This window comes from Hypanus sabinus, chromosome 4, assembly GCF_030144855.1.
Source record: "Hypanus sabinus isolate sHypSab1 chromosome 4, sHypSab1.hap1, whole genome shotgun sequence".
NCBI lineage: Eukaryota > Metazoa > Chordata > Chondrichthyes > Myliobatiformes > Dasyatidae > Hypanus > Hypanus sabinus.
In genome coordinates this window covers 145,665,340-145,681,275 of record NC_082709.1, presented here as the reverse complement: position 1 = coordinate 145,681,275, position 15,936 = coordinate 145,665,340, and the positions used below count along the sequence as shown (strand labels likewise).

Sequence of the window (15,936 nt, the reverse complement as noted above, 5' to 3'; positions counted from 1 at the left end):
AAGATAAGAGTACTTAATTTTTGTCTGATTCACACATATTCCAATCATATTAAATAAATATAATTGAACTATTATTCATTCTTGTATTTCTATACTTTGATTTTATGAATCAGCTGTACAATTTCTCCCACTTAAGTGCTTCTACAAATGTTTCAGAGCTCCACAAAATGTGTATCAAAGGAAATTCATTTTCTTCTAATGTTTGGATACTGAACATGTACAGGAAGCACAAGAAAATCTAAACAACAACTGAAGCATTTTTCAGTATTTTTCATCCAAAAAATATGGTTATAATGTTAACAACTTTCAAATTCATCAGGGAGCACATTCCACCTTCACCCCACCCTGAGGAACAGTTTGTTAAATATTTACTCCTATAGAAGCCAGAAGAGTGCATCAATCATGATCCTGATCCCAATCCTCTATAAGTGGCCTCCAATCAGACACCATTCATCATTACCATCCCTTCCCATTGTGTCCATAATATTGCAATCCACTCCACTTCCAAATCAATACGCTGCATTCTTCATATTTGAAAGGACATAAAAGATCAAAGAGAGAGCAGAGACTATTTTGGCAGAAAAAAAGGGAAGAGCCATACTATGCAGGAAGAACATGGGAATAGTCACCATTATGAAGAAAGGAGAGGACTAAAGTGAGGATAAAGCTGAGGGGAATGCAAGAGGTAAGAAAAAGTAATAGCTGGGTTTGCACTTTTCAATCATGCTCATATTTTGTGATTACTTGACAAGAGTTATGGACTATTTATATTAATGACCTGGAGGAAGAGGTAGAATGCTATGCATCCAAGTTTAACCAATGACATCAAAATAGACTGAAAAGCATGTTACAATGAGAATGCTGATTCTGCAAGGGATATTAATAGGTGAAAATTAAAAGTAATAGTAATAAGGTGAAAATTTGGCAAGTACAGCTTAATGTGGAAGAATATGAGGTCATACACTTTGGTAAGAGAAAACAGTAAACAGATTATCTAAATGGACAGAGAGACTAAGAGTGCAGCACAGACAGTTCTAAGTATTGTGTGTGAATCACAAAAGGTTAGCAAGCAGATAAAGCAAGTAGCTAAGACAAATGGCAATGAGCCCTTTATTGTCAAAGGTCTGAGGTGAGAAAAAGGGAAATTCAGTTTTACAGGACATTTTTAAGATACACTTGGAATACTGCATAGGTCCCTTTACAAAAGGCGACAGAATGGGGCTTATTAACTAAGCCTATATGAACAGAACTCAAAAATAAGAAAGATGCAATCACTCTGATGGGATTGTATTTTGGCACCCAATAGCCACCATGAAATTGAGGAACAGGAATGCATACAGGTTAGGGAAAGGTACAAAACAACAGCATTGTCAAAGTGGGCAACTTCAATTTCTCTAATATATATTGTGTCCTCCTTAGTGCCAGCGGGTTAGATGATGTAGAAAATATCTAGGTACATCCAGGAAAGTTTCTTCCAACAGTTTATTCAGATAGTTTAACCAGAGCAAGGGAATAAGGGAGAGAGTAGGACCACTCAAGCATAAAAGAGGGAACATGTGCGTAGATGTCTTGGCAAGGACCTACACAAGTACTTTGTGTTGGTATTCACTAAGCAGTAGGGTATAGAGGACAGTGAGATCAGCATGGAGCATGAAAATATGCTGAAGCATTTTGATAGAGATGGTGTTGGGTTACTTGAATATTGTCTCCAGGGCCTGAAGTAATATGCCCCAGGTTATTGAGATAAGCCTCAACCAAGATCTTCATGTCCTCTCTAGCCACTGACAAGGTCCTGAATGACTAGCCAGTAGCTAATGTCATTCCTTTGACAAAAGAGGGAAATAGAAGTAATATTATAAATAAATTATTGACCTGTAAAATCTAATATCAGTGGCAGTGAGCCTATTGATAGAATTCTTAGAGATATGATTTGAACATTTGGAAAACGTCCCTCATTAGGAACAATCAGCATGTGGGGCAAGTCATGTTGGTTTACTGTCCCAAAATACATCACCTCACACTAGTCTATATCAAAATCTATTTTGCCATTCCTAGGCCTATTTCCCTAATTGATCAAGATCCCCCTACAGATATGCCAGCTAGTGGAGAGGTGCCACAGCAACAACCTGGCACTCAATGTCAGTAAGACGAAAGAGCTGATTGTGGACTTCAGGAAGGGTAAAACGAAGGAACACATATCAGTCCTCATAGAGGGATCAGAAGTGGGGAGGGTGAGCAGTCTCAAGTTTCTGGGTGTCAAGATCTCGAAGGATCTAACCTGGTCACAACATATCGATGTAGTTATAAAGGCGGCAAAACAGTGGCTATACTTTATTGAGAGTTTGAAGAGATTTGGTCTGTCAACAAATACACTCAAAAACGTCTATAGATGTACCATGAAGAGCATTCTGACAGGCTGTATCACAGGTATTTGGGGGGGGGGGGGGGGGCAGAGGGGACCATACTGCACAGGACCAAAAGAAGCTGCAGAGGGTTATAAACTTAGCCAGCTCCATCTTGGGTACTAACCTACAAAATACCCAAGACATCAAGAAATGCTGTCTCTAAAAGGCAGCATCCATTATTAAGGACCCCCAGCACCCAAAGCATTCCCTTTTCTCACTGTTACCATCAGGTAGGAGGTACAGAAGTCTGAAGGCACACACTCAGTGATTCAGGAACAGCTTCTTCCCCTCCGCAATCCAATTCCTAAATGGACTTTGAACCTTTGGACATTACCTCACTTTTCTTTAAAGTATAAAGAACTTGTTCATAATTTTTAATCTCTTCAATACACATACACTGTATAAAGTATACTGAATAAGATTTACATATTTATTTTTTCTTCTATATTATGTATTGCACTGAACTGCTGCTGCTAAGTTAACAAATTTCACGTCACATGCCAGTGATAATAAACCTGATTTTGATTCTGTAAACTCCAAAAACTAACAACACCTTCACACTAACAACACCTTCATATTTCTTGCCATCTGCAAACTTACTGATCAAGTCTTGTGCATTTGCATACAAATCATTTATATAAATAACAAATAACAAGTGTCCCAACACCAATCCCAGTGGCACATCACTAGTTAGAAGTCTCCATTCAGAGAAATTAATCCTCGTAAGTGCAAGATGTTGTACGTTGGGAGATCAAATATAAATGGAAAAAAGTAAGGACAGGACACTTAACAACATTGATGCATGGTGTGATTTTGTAGCCTAAGTACTTAACTCTGAAAGTGGCCATACAAATCAATAGGATGGCAAAGAAGGCATACAGCGCTTGTCTTTAATAACCGAGGCATTACATTCAAGAGTGGGAGTACTGATTGCCTTCAATCCTGGTCACTCCATTATCAAAGGGATAGGGAGGCCATGAACAGTGCAAAGAGGTACCCTTTTCCCAGAATTAAAATGTCTAATATGCATTAAAGGAGAGAAGGGACAAGCTCAAAGAACATGAATGGGGCAAGAGTCTGTTTGCCCAAAGAAATGGCAGGTGCTTAGAATGCCCTGCCAGTGGTGGTGATGGAGGCAAGTATGATAGAGATTTTTAGAGAGGCTTTTAAATAGGGACACAAAAATATAGAGATTGGCAGATGAAGACCTTGTGTAGGCTTAAGAGATGCATCCTAACTAGAGTTTTATAAAACTGCAACATACCTTCCCCACTCTTTAATGTAATGCCTGGGCTATTAAATACAAGTGCTATATACTACTTTGCTACCCTATTGATTTTGGTAAGTTGATGGAAAAGGTCCTGAGAAGCAGGATTTATGAACATTTGAAGAGGCATAATATGATTAGTGATATTCAGCATGGCTTTGTCACTAGAGCAGCAGATGTAGTGTATATGGATTTCAGCAAGGCATTTGATAAGGCACCCCATGCAAGGCTTGTTGAAAAAGTAAAGAGGCATGGGTTCCAGGGGACATTGCTTTGTGGATCCAGAACTGGCTTGCCCACAGAAGGCAAAGAGTGGTTTTAGACAAGTCATATTCTGCGTGGACGCCGGTGACCAGTGGTGGGCCTCAGGGATCTGCTCTAGGACGGCTACTTTTTGTGATTTTTATAAATGACCTGGATGAGGAAGTAGAGAGACGGGTTAGTAAATTTGCTGATGACACAAAGGTTGGGGGTGTTGTGGATAGTGTGGAGGGCTGGCAGAGGTTACAGCGGGACATCGACGGGATGCAAAACTGGGCTGGGAAGCAGTAGACGAAGTTCAACCCAGGTAAGTGTGAGGTGGTTCATTTTGGTAGGTCAAATATGATGGCAGAGTATAGTATTAATGGTAAGACTCTTGGCAGTGTGGCAGATCATAGGGATCTTGGGGTCTGAGTCCATGGGACACTCATAGCTACTGCGCAGATTGACTCTGTGGTTACGAAGGTATACAGTGCCTTCATCAATCGTGGGATTGAGTTTAAGAGTCAAGAGGTAATGTTGCAGCTGTATAGGACCCTGGTCAGACCCCACTTGGAGTACTGTGCTCAGTTCAGGTCACCTCACTATAGGGAGGATGTGTAAACTATAGAAAGAGTGCAAAGGAGATTTACAAGGATGTTGCCTAGATTGGAGACTGTGCCTTATGAGAATAGGTTGAGTGAACTTGGCTTTTTCTCCTTGCAGCAATGGAGGATGAGAGGTGACCTGACAGATGTGTACAAGATAATGAGAGGCATTGATCACGTGGATAGTCAGAGGCCTTTTCCCAGGACTGAAATGGCTAACACGAGAGGGCAATTTTAAGGCGCTTGGAAGTAGGTACAGAGGAGATAGATGTCAGGGGTAAGTTTTTTTTAAAACACAGAGAGTGGTGAGTGCCTGGCATGGGCTGTCGGCCACAGTGATGGAGGCAGATATGATAGGGTCTTTTAAGAGACTCCTGGATAGGTACATGGAGCTTAGAAAAATAGAGGGTTATGGGTGACCCTAGGTAATTTCTAAAATAAGTACATGCTCAGCACAGCACTGTGAGTCGAAGGATCTGTCCTGTGCGGTAGGTTTTCCATGTTTCTATGTTTCTAATTGAAGATTTATTGGTTAACCCAGCAAAAGGACTGAGAAAACTCCTTTCCTGATATATTACCTAACTACTCACCATGCCCAAAAAAACAGGATAACTGACAAACAGAACTAAAATGGCATTAACTTGTGTGATTTTTTCATGTCATATTGCTGGACTTGGAGTTTTCAACAACATTCTGAATGATACTGTTATTATTTTAATTCTGAATGATTTAATATCAGATACACTTTAATGTACAGAGTACGAGTCAGGATACATGCCAGAGGCTCAAAGACAGCTCATTTGGTCATATTTGAAAAGGAATTCTGAAAAGCATTAGTAGAAATTGGAGAATAGACTAATTAGAGAATAATAGTTGGATCACATCACCAAATGCAATGCAATTAACAACACTCATGCTTTGTAAAGATCACTCAGCCGTTTCAAGGTGTGCAAAACTTACTGTTCTAAGGAAGCATGAAGTATAATAAATACAAGAAAATATGCAGATGCTGGAAATCCAAAGCAACACACAAAAAATACTAGAGGACTCAGCAGCCCAGGCAGCATCTGTGGAAAAGAGTGAATAGTCGACGTTTCAAGCCGAGACCCTCCCTTCATCAGCACTGTTTACTCTTTTCCATAGATGCCACATGGGCTGCTCAGTTCTGGCATTTTGTGCAGATGTGGCTCAAGTACAACAAAAAAAGTTTTATAAAAATAGAATAAAAGCATTTACCTGTAGTTTTTGAGGGGTCAGATACCATGATGGAACTTGCTGTTGTACTGGATGATGTGGTGCTGTGTGACCACCTGACCAGACATCTGGAGCATTTAACTGCAAATAGAAGAAATAATGAACAGAAATATTAGTGAACTGAACCATTTTCAATTTAACTGCTGGTGCAATTGTTTTAAAACATCAAAAAATTTACTATAAAGAGTAAACAGTAAAAAAAAACTAAATCAAATCAATATTTGGTATATCCTTTAAAACTGCATCAATTCTCTTTCGTACACTGTCAGTAGATTTATAAGGAGAAAAAAAAATCAGCTGGTAGGCTGTTTCAAGCATCATGGAGAACTTGCCACAGTTCTTCTGCAGCCTTTAGCTGTCTCGCTTGTTTCTGTCTCTCCAGGTAATCCCAGACAGCCTCGATGATGTTGAGGTTAGGGTTTTGTGGAGGCCATTAACGCCTGTTGCCAAACCTCCTTGTTCTTTTTGCTGAAGGTAATTGCTTATGACCTTGGCCTTGTGTTGGGGGTCATTGTCCTGCTGCAGAATGTTGTTGGGATTGATCAGTCATCTCACTTATGTTATAGCGTGATGGATGAGAATCTGCTTGTACTTCTCAGCATTGAGATTTCCATTAACTCTGACCAGATCACCAACTCCATTTGCAGAAATGCAGCCCCAAACCTGCAGGGAATCTTCCCTGAGCCTCACTGTTGGCTGCAAACACTCATCCATGTAGTGCTTCTCCAGCTCTTCCAGACAGCTTCCTTTCTGAGACAAAATTTGAAAATTTGACTTGACAATCCAGAGCACTTGCTGTCATTGTTCATCACCCCATTCTTTGTGTTTTGTGCGTAGACGAGTCTCTCAGCTTTGTTTCCATTTTGGAAGAATGGCTTTTTGACAGCAACTCTTCCATGAAGACCACTTTTGACAAGACTTCTCCACACTGCAGAAGGACGTACTTGGGTTCCTTAGTGGTTTATGTGAGGTCAACGCCGAAAGTAGTGCTGGATTTCTTCCAGTTTAGAAAGGACATGAGTGCAGCCTCTCATCTGCTGCACTCAGTTTCCATGGCAGGTCACTATGTTTATAGTCCTCAATCTTGCTGGTTTCTTTGTCCTTCTTCAGAAGGCTTGGACAGCACATCTTGAAACTCCTGTCTGCTGCAAAATTTCTGCTTGGGAGAGACCTTGCTGACGAAGGATGCTTCTTGCTACTACGCTCACTCTTGCCATGGTGTAAGAATTGATAACTTTAAGGGTAAACTGTCATATCTGTCACACCATCACCTTTGCCCAGTTTGATTTCTTCTACACTTGTTTCTGTTTCAGTTAATCAGTTTAGTTCATTCAACTCATTTTGTCATTGATCATTAGCATCTGTTTGTTATCTTTGTTTAATCATGCACTGTGCTATATACCTACAAAGTATTCAAGCTTTTATTTGAAAAATGGTCCTTTACTTAATGTTATTTTCCTTAATGGAATACAAAAAATTATCTAACTTTTTTTTGGAAAATGAATGTATGGAAATCTGAAATTTGCTCTTTTCTACTACATACTAATACAGAAGACAAAACATCATGTGGTTACCCTAGTATACAAGGTGAAGAAGAATCCTACGAGCAAAAGGATTGTAAGGGACAAATTTAGTTCTCTAGTATATCAGAATGGTAATGTATGTGCGGAGCTAGGAGAGATCGGGGAGATCTTAAATTAATATTTTTCAACTGTATTTAGTCAGGTGACATGGTCTACAGAAGTGAGGCAAAGTGGCATCAACTTCATGGACCCTACACAGATAACTGAGGAGGTGGTATTTGCTGTCCTGAGGCAAATTAGGAGTAGATAAATCCCCAGAGCTTGACAAGTTGTTCCCTTGGACTCTACAGGAGGCAAGTGCTAATACTGCCTAGCAGAGATATTTAAATCATCCTTAGGGACAGGTGAGGTAACAAAAGATTGAAGATGTTGCTCTACTGTTTAAAAAAGGCTCTGAGAATAAACCTGGAAATTATAGGCTGGTGAGCATGACATCAGCAGTGGGAAAGTTATTGGAAGGAATTCTAAGGGACTGGATATATGTATTTGAATAGACATGGACTAATTATGGACAGTCATCACGGCTTTGTGAACAGTTGGTCATATACTAAAAATGGATAAAGGAAAGGCAGTGGATGTTGTCTACAGGGGGCTTTAGCAAGGCATCTGACAAGGTTCTGCATGGAGGCATTCAAGATGAGGTAGTAAATTGGATTAGACATTGGCTTCATGGGAGAAATCAAAGAAAGGTAGTAGACCATTGCCTCCCTGACTGGAGACCTGTAACTAGTTGAGTGCTTCAGGGATTGATGTTGGGTCTATTGATGTTTGTCAACTATATCAATAATCTGGATGACGACTTGGTTAACTGGATCAGCAAATTTGTGGATGACATCAAGATTGGGGTGTAGTGAACAGCGAGGAAGACTATCATGGTTTGCAGCTAAATCTGGGCCAGCTGGAAAGATAGGCCAAAAAAAATGGCAGATGGAACTTAATGCAGACAAATGCAAGATTTTGCACTTCGGTAGGGCCAATTAAAGTAGGTGTTACACAGTGAATGGTAGGGCACTGAGGAGTGCCATAGATCAAAGTGATCTGGAAATACAGGTCCATAATTCATTAAAAGTGGCTTCACAGGTAGAAAGGGTCATAAAGAAAGCTTTTGGCAAATTGGCCTTCATAAATCAAAGCATTGAGTACAGGAGATGGGATGTTATGTTCAGGTTGCAAGAGAAATTGGTGAGGCCCAATTTGGAGTATTGTGTGCACTTTTGGTCATCTGTCTACAGGAAAGATGCAAATTGGTTGCAAGAATACAGAGAAAATTTACAAGGATGCTGCCAGGTCTGGAGGACCTGAGATACAAGGAAAGACTGAATAGGTTAGGATTTTATTCCTTGGAATGTAGAAGATTGAGAGAAGATTTAATACAGGTATACAAAATTATGAGGGGTAAAGATGAGGTAAATGCAAGCAGGCTTTTTCCACTAAGGTTGGGGTGGGACTATAATCAGGTTATGGGTTAAGGTTGAAAGGTGAAAAGTTTAAAGAAAACATGAGAGGAAACTTTTTCACTCAGATGGTCAAGAGAGTATGGAGTGTGGAGTGAGCTGCCAGCACAAATGATGCATGCAAGCTCAATTTCAATGTTTAAGAGAAGTTTGAATAGGTACATTGATGGTAGTGGTATGGAAAGCTATGGTACGGGTACAGGTCAATGGGAGTAGGCTGTTTTAATGGTTCAACACAGACTAGATGGGCCTTTTTCTGTGCTATACTTTTCTATGACTCTCGGACTAAAACAAAATTCATATAAAAAGTCTAGGGTGGAAAAGTGCAGCAAGTGGAAAGGGAAATAAAAGGATGCACCAAAAGCAAACATTTATAATTATACACTGCAACTGGAATGTTTCTCTGCATCCTTGAGTCCATGTTGCATTAATTATCATTTACAATTCTGTAAAGACCTGCAAAGAAATATGCCGTTTATAACACGCATGGAAAAACTACTTCCAATCATTTACAAGTCAATTCAAATTCTTCAATATCTAACCTCCATCCTACTTTATACAATATTCCTGCAACTCCTGACACTCACAATCATATCTCACTTTTGAAGCCACTGTACACAGCTACTCTTAAATTCTGGAACATGCTCTTAACCTCTAGATTCCCTAGCGCCTAGTTTCATACACTTCTGTACTTTCATAAATTCAGTACGCAAGTTAGTCATTCACTACTGGATCTAGCTTGAGCGCAACAAGGTTAAGGATTACGTTCTCTGCTGCTCTTGATCCTAAATTCAAAGATAACCCTAGTTTCTTCATTCAATATAAATATTTGTTAAAATCTCTTCCACTACATCAGTGAAACTGTCCCATCCATTCTCATTTTGGCCTTCAATGCCCAATTTTCAAGGATTCACTAGCCAGCCTTCAACCCACATATTTTGTGAATCTTACTTCCATCGTCCCTTATGCTCCCTCTGAACTCATATCAGGTCTACCTTCTATCCTATTTCCATTAAACTGCTGACTATCTAAGGTCTCGTTAGCTGATGTTTCTCTGGTAGTATCCTGATGCCTTTCCAATTGTATGTTCCTTGCATACATCCATACCTTAGGTAACCTACTTCATTTTCCTCCAACAAGCAAGTTCCCAAATTCATTCTTATCTTCATTTCCATTCTTGCCACATTCAGTATGACTGTTGTACACTCTTGCTCTTTAAAACTCATCTTCCTGCATCATCCTCTTCCAACTCCTCTTCTCTGTGGGTTTAGGATCTTCTTGTTGCATCTCATTTCTAACCTTCAGCAGCAATAAAGTCACTTGGAACAGCATCTCGTACCATCCTTTCACCATCATCTGGAGTTACTATATATGTGCTGCCTCTCAGCAGCATCACCCACAGGGACAAGTACAGGTTCTATACATCTGCCTGTTAACTGACAAGATGACCAAAACCTTTATGCTCAATATGCAGTCCAAATGTTGATACATTTTTCAACAGTCCAATCCTTGATGACAGTGGCTTGAACTAACCAACTCCCAACTTCAGAGTCCTGTTCCACTCTAAGCAAAGCTTACTGACCTAATATTTTCTGCATGACAAGATGGCATACTTTTGGAATACTCATCTGCATAGGCCTCCAAATTTTTACCTACAGAAATTAAAGCACATCCAAAATCTGCTGTTTAATAAACTAACTTGAACTAGCCTTGAAAGTGCAGCACTCAAGTTCATTTACCTTCTTTGGGAAACACCTTGATCACAAAAATTCCCATTTTAGCATTCCATGACTTCATCCACACCTATCTTTAAATTTTCCTGACATCCACAACCTTGTGTTCTTCCAGCTCAATCCACTCACACTATTCATTTGATCAAACATTGTTAATTGCCAACTCCTCCACTGGCTCATGATAAATTTATAGCAGTTTATGCTCCTCTGAAATGCCTTGGGAGGCTTTACTATGTCAAGAAATGCAATACCAAAGCAGATTTACTTACTCATACATCCATATACAATATACCCACAGACCATAAAGTCCATGAATTCCCACTTACTTGATTTAATTGGAACATGCAGGATTAAACAAAAACAACATGAGTTTCTGTTAAACTACAGAAACTTATGTGCTACAGTGTTTACCACATCATACTGAACAGTTATGGGCATTGATTACAAAAGAAAATTCTCATTAAACAGAAAGCATTACAAAAGAAATGCATATCACGGGAGTAATTAAAATCCTAAGCAGTGTTCAATTAGAAGCTTCATTTTCTCTTCAGCTCCTTTTCCATTTTAATGTTGAAACTATCAAATAGTTCTTCAAGGATTAAGGAAGAACCAAACCACCTGAAATTACCTTGGTAGGACTGGACATCCTTTTCCTTTTAGCAGGACTGTTAAGGTCATCCACTTGGTTAGAAGGAACCATGTGTAGTGGTAAGGTCTGCTGTGGCTGCTGACTGAGGCCTACTAATGGTTCATTGCTGTGGTGATGAGGTTTACAAGCCTATACACAAAAGAAAAGCATTGAAAATAAAATAAGTAGAAATAACTGTTTCCTTTCAATCCCCATTTTTATTTTGCTTTTAATACCCCATTGATTTCTGCAAATGCAGTTGCAATTTCAGAGTAAATGTTGTTTAGATAATTTCTGATTTTCCAATTTTATTTTGACAGAGTTGAGTACCAAGGAAAAACGATTGAGCATTTCAGGGTAACAGATGTTACAACTTTCTCTAAAGACAGCTTTATGTTCAAATAGTGCAAAGTATTACATGCGATAGGATGGTTCAACAGTTACTTCCCAATTGCTTGAGAAATCACCAATGTTGTACTTTTAAAAGTAATTTGGTTGATAATATTATAGCCCCATATAGTTGCAAACCCATGAACATGTTTCTTCAAATCCTACCAATGATGAGGTCTTGTGAAGTTACTGTTTTGTTTGTGTGTGTATATGTATTAGCCACTTAAAAGTACCTTTAAAACTATAGAGCTAAAATGCTTAAGTACAATTGAGGTACAAATAATTTTCACCTGCTGAGCTGAATTCATGGCACCCTGTCTGGAGGTAAGTTCTGCTGGGATTGGTAGGCTCCATGCCTCCTCAATACTGGGAAGCATTTTGGTTTTACTTTGAAGGCTACCTTGTGGAAGGTTGCACAACTGGGCCTGTAAAAAGTATGTGATGCGATTATGTAAATGAAAGCTAACTGATCAATCACACAATCCACCTAATTGCTCTACAATCATGTAACACTTGTGGCTTTATGATCATACTAAAATTTCAGTTAAACTTGTGACAGAACACAATGGTGTGAAAATTTAGCATCCTGCCCCTGTTTTATTTTTTGTTAATTTTACACTGTGTGCAGTGGGGAAAAAAATCAGTTAAAATCAAACTGAGAGCCAGTTCACATACAAACATATGGCACTGAATGGTATAAAAAGCATTATTTTTCTACCTGTGATATGATACAGAGTGATTAAAGTTCTGGGGTTCAGCAGTGTAAATATTGATCCTCTTTCCTGTCACACTAAATTCAACATTAACCTAAATTTTAAATTCAAATCTTTAAAAGCTGCAGTTTCCTTAAAGTTGACTCATAAATGGTTTAATATTTTTAAAGGTGCAACTTACTTAAATACATCTAAGAGAATTTGAAACACCTTAAAATTTTGAAACACCTTAAAATAGTAGCCAGAAAAAAAACTGAAAATAACTAAACGTAAAAGTAAAAGCCACAATATTATTTTCCTGCTATCTTATTCATAGTTGCACAGGGAAAACATTGCAACAGCAAGTGGCAGTACCAAGCTGATTCTCTGGCTCAGCTGTAATGGTGGTCTGTCTGAACAACTGGTTATGAAACAGATCCGCGTACAGATCTGCTCAAAACTTATTCCACCTAGAATGATAATGGTGCCTTATCAAACAGTGGAAGGTATCATTGTGACAACAGACTGGTTCCACAGAGATAATGCAGGCATCATTCCTACCAAGATGCACTAGCAACAGGTAGATTTGCAAGAAAGAAGTCAAGCAAGAATTTCCTTCATTTAGCTTTCTCACTACCTCCTGCAGACCATGTCTAAGTAGCTATGTCCTTCACAATTAGGCCGGCTTGATGTTTTTGAAGCAATTGTAGTCATTTCAAAACCCCATTCTATGTACTTTTAATTTTCAGTGCTTTTCTATGAGTTGTTCAAAATGGAGGACTATTGAGTCTTCAGCTGGGGGAAGGTGGTATGTGATAACCAGGAGAGAGGTTCCTTGTCCATCTTCCACCTGATGCCATGAGATTGCATGGGGACAGGAGTCATTGTTGTGTGTGCCCAGGGTTACGTCCTTTGTTTGAATACCATTGTTTCTCCACAAGATAACAGAACAGGACAAATTAATGTCTTGTGATGAAGGAATTGGCACTTTACTTTCCTAAGGTATGATTCTGTGAATCTAGCTATGTCAAATTGACAAACGCTAATGAATGATGAAAAGAAGTAGGCTTGAGATCAGAGGAACTAGATAAAAGAGGAATGAATACTATGTAACAGCTGGGCATTGATAAATAGTAAAAGGAAATAAAAGATTTCAATTAGAAAAGATTTGCTTGTGCCTAAAGGGTAAAACTCCATTGTGTTTTCTCCTCCATTTAAGCTCCGGACATACTAACTTTTATGCTGAAGCATACTGTCTCGTTGTTCTTCCATTCAGATTCATCAATGTAATAATCTGTAACAACTGTTTTAAAATCAGTCTGAAATTTTAGTTTAGTGGTCACAAATTACAGCAGGGAATCAACTTTATAGAAAATGCAGGATTAAAGAACACATATTAGAAGGAGACTTGACATACTACCACAAGATGAGAGAAAGGCGAGGAGAAATGTGATAGTTTAAAAAAAAATTCAGTACACTTAAATTAAAATTTAAAGTAAATTTCTTATCAAAGTACATATGTGTCACCATATACAACCCTGAGATTCATTTTCTTGCAGGCATACTCAATAAATCCTATAACCATAACAGAACAATGAAAGAGCAACCAGCAGGGCAGACCACCTGCGTGCAATGGACAATAAACTGTGTAAATGCAAAAAGTGAGAGAAAAAAAGCAAATAAATTAATTGAGAACTTGAGGTGAAGAGTCTTTGAAAGTGAGTCCTTAGGTTATAAAAACATTTCAGTGATGGGGCAAGTGAAGTTAAGTGATGTTATCTTCTCTGGTTCAAGAACTTGCTGGTTGAGGGATAAATGTTCTGGTGGTGCAAGTCCTGATCAGTTATGAGAGTTTTTAATATTACCAAGAAATTGCTATAGCCAAGGCGGTTAGATGTGGTTTATACCTCAAGGATTGGTGCCATGATACTTGCTTTGTTATTTAAATATATATGACTTGGATGAGAATGACTGTTGTCTGATAAGTTTGATTACACAAAGATCGGTGATGTTGTAGATATAAAGACGATTGCTTATGAATCCATTGTAAAGTTGGGTGGAGTGGTAGCAGATGGAATTTAATTCTCTGCTGCAGCTGTGTAAAGGCCTGGATGAATTAGACTCAGAGCACTTGAGCACGCCTTGGGAAGAGCAGGTGGCCTGAAATTAAGAATCAAGCCAGGCAGATTTGTTTATTTATTGAGATGAATGGGCCCTTCCAGCCCTTTGAGCCATGCCACCCAACAATCATCCAATTTCATCCTAGCTTAATCACAAGACAATTTAGAATGGCCAACTAATCTACCAAACAGTACACCTCTGGACTGTGGGAAGAAACTGGAGGAAACTCACATGGGGAGAATGCACAAACTCCTTACAGGCAGAGATAGGAATGACAGACGATAAGAGTGTTAGACATTTTGAATTCTCTACCACAATGAGAAGTGATGCTTAGTCAATTATTAACTTTATTTAAAAAATTAGTCTTATTTTTAAATCAAAAATGAGGAATTTAGGGAAAAGGCAAGTACAGTAATAGCTTAGTTATCCAGTATATCACAAGCTTGCACTTTCCTGTAATAGGAACTTCAGGAGCATCTGGTTGACTCTGGACCAGGGTGACATTCGGGCAGCACCTCTATAAATGGCTTTATCTTTTATCTTCCTAGTTGGCTGATACTTTCTGCCATTTCATTGGCAAGTACTATAGAATACCGTTGTTATATTCCTCTTTAAAATTTATATGCATTAACATAGAATTAAAGGCCCTTTGGCCCACAATGTTGTGCCGACCATGTAACCTACTTTACAGATTGCCCAGAATTCCCCTACCACATAGCCCTCTAATTTTCCAAGCTCTATGTATCTATCTAAGAGTCTCTTAAAGACCTTCGTTGGCAGTGCATTTCACACACCCACCATACCTACTTCCAAATATCTTAAAACTATGGCCCCTCGTGTTTGTCATTTCGGCCCTGAGAAAAAGCCTAAGGCTAACCACACAATCATCAGTACCCCTCATCATCTTATACACCTCTATCAGGTCACCTCTCATCCTCCATCACTCCAAGGAGAAAAGGCCGTTCACTCAACCTACTCTCATAAGGTACACTCTCCAATCCAGGCAACATCCTTGTAAATCTCCTCTGCACTCTTTCTATAGTATCCACATCCTTCCTGTAAGTGAGGTAACCAGAACTGAACACAGTACTCCAAGTGGGGTCTAACTAAGGTCTTATACAGCTATAACATCAACTTACGGCTCTTGAACTCAATCCCATGGTTGATGAAGGCCAACACACCATATGCCAAGATCCCTCTGATCCTCTACACTACCAAGCGTCTTACCATTATTATATTCTGTTCGCAAATTTGACCCACCAAAATGAACCACTTCACACTTAACTGGATTGAACTTCATCTGCCACTTCTCAGCCCAGTTCTGCATCCTATCGATGTCCCATTGTAACCTCTGACAGCCCTCCACACTATCCACAACACCTCCAACTTTTCTGTCATCACCCACCCTTCTACTTCTTCATCCAGATCATTTATAAAAAATCAAAGAGAAGAAGTCCCAGAACATAACCCTGCAGACTGTCCTCCATGTAAAATATGAACCATCTACAACTACCTTCTGCCTTCTGTGGGCAAACCAATTCTGGATCTACAAAGCAAGGTC

The 15,936-nt window shown here is 39.1% G+C and overlaps 1 protein-coding gene across 4 annotated transcripts in view; it reads right to left on the bottom strand.

Moving 5' to 3' along the window:
- Positions 1-15,936, bottom strand: part of kdm6a (lysine (K)-specific demethylase 6A) — a 218,775-nt gene that overhangs the window by 32,283 nt on the left and 170,556 nt on the right. For 2 of the 4 annotated variants that reach the window (XM_059968281.1, XM_059968282.1), the window contains exons 13-15: positions 11,853-11,987; positions 11,173-11,322; positions 5,757-5,855 (exon numbers count right to left, since the gene is read on the bottom strand). In XM_059968281.1, the coding sequence (XP_059824264.1) occupies positions 5,757-5,855; positions 11,173-11,322; positions 11,853-11,987 (384 nt within the window). The remainder of the gene's footprint in view (positions 1-5,756; positions 5,856-11,172; positions 11,323-11,852; positions 11,988-15,936) is intronic. The other 2 variants (XM_059968283.1, XM_059968284.1) reach the window with 1 other exon arrangement.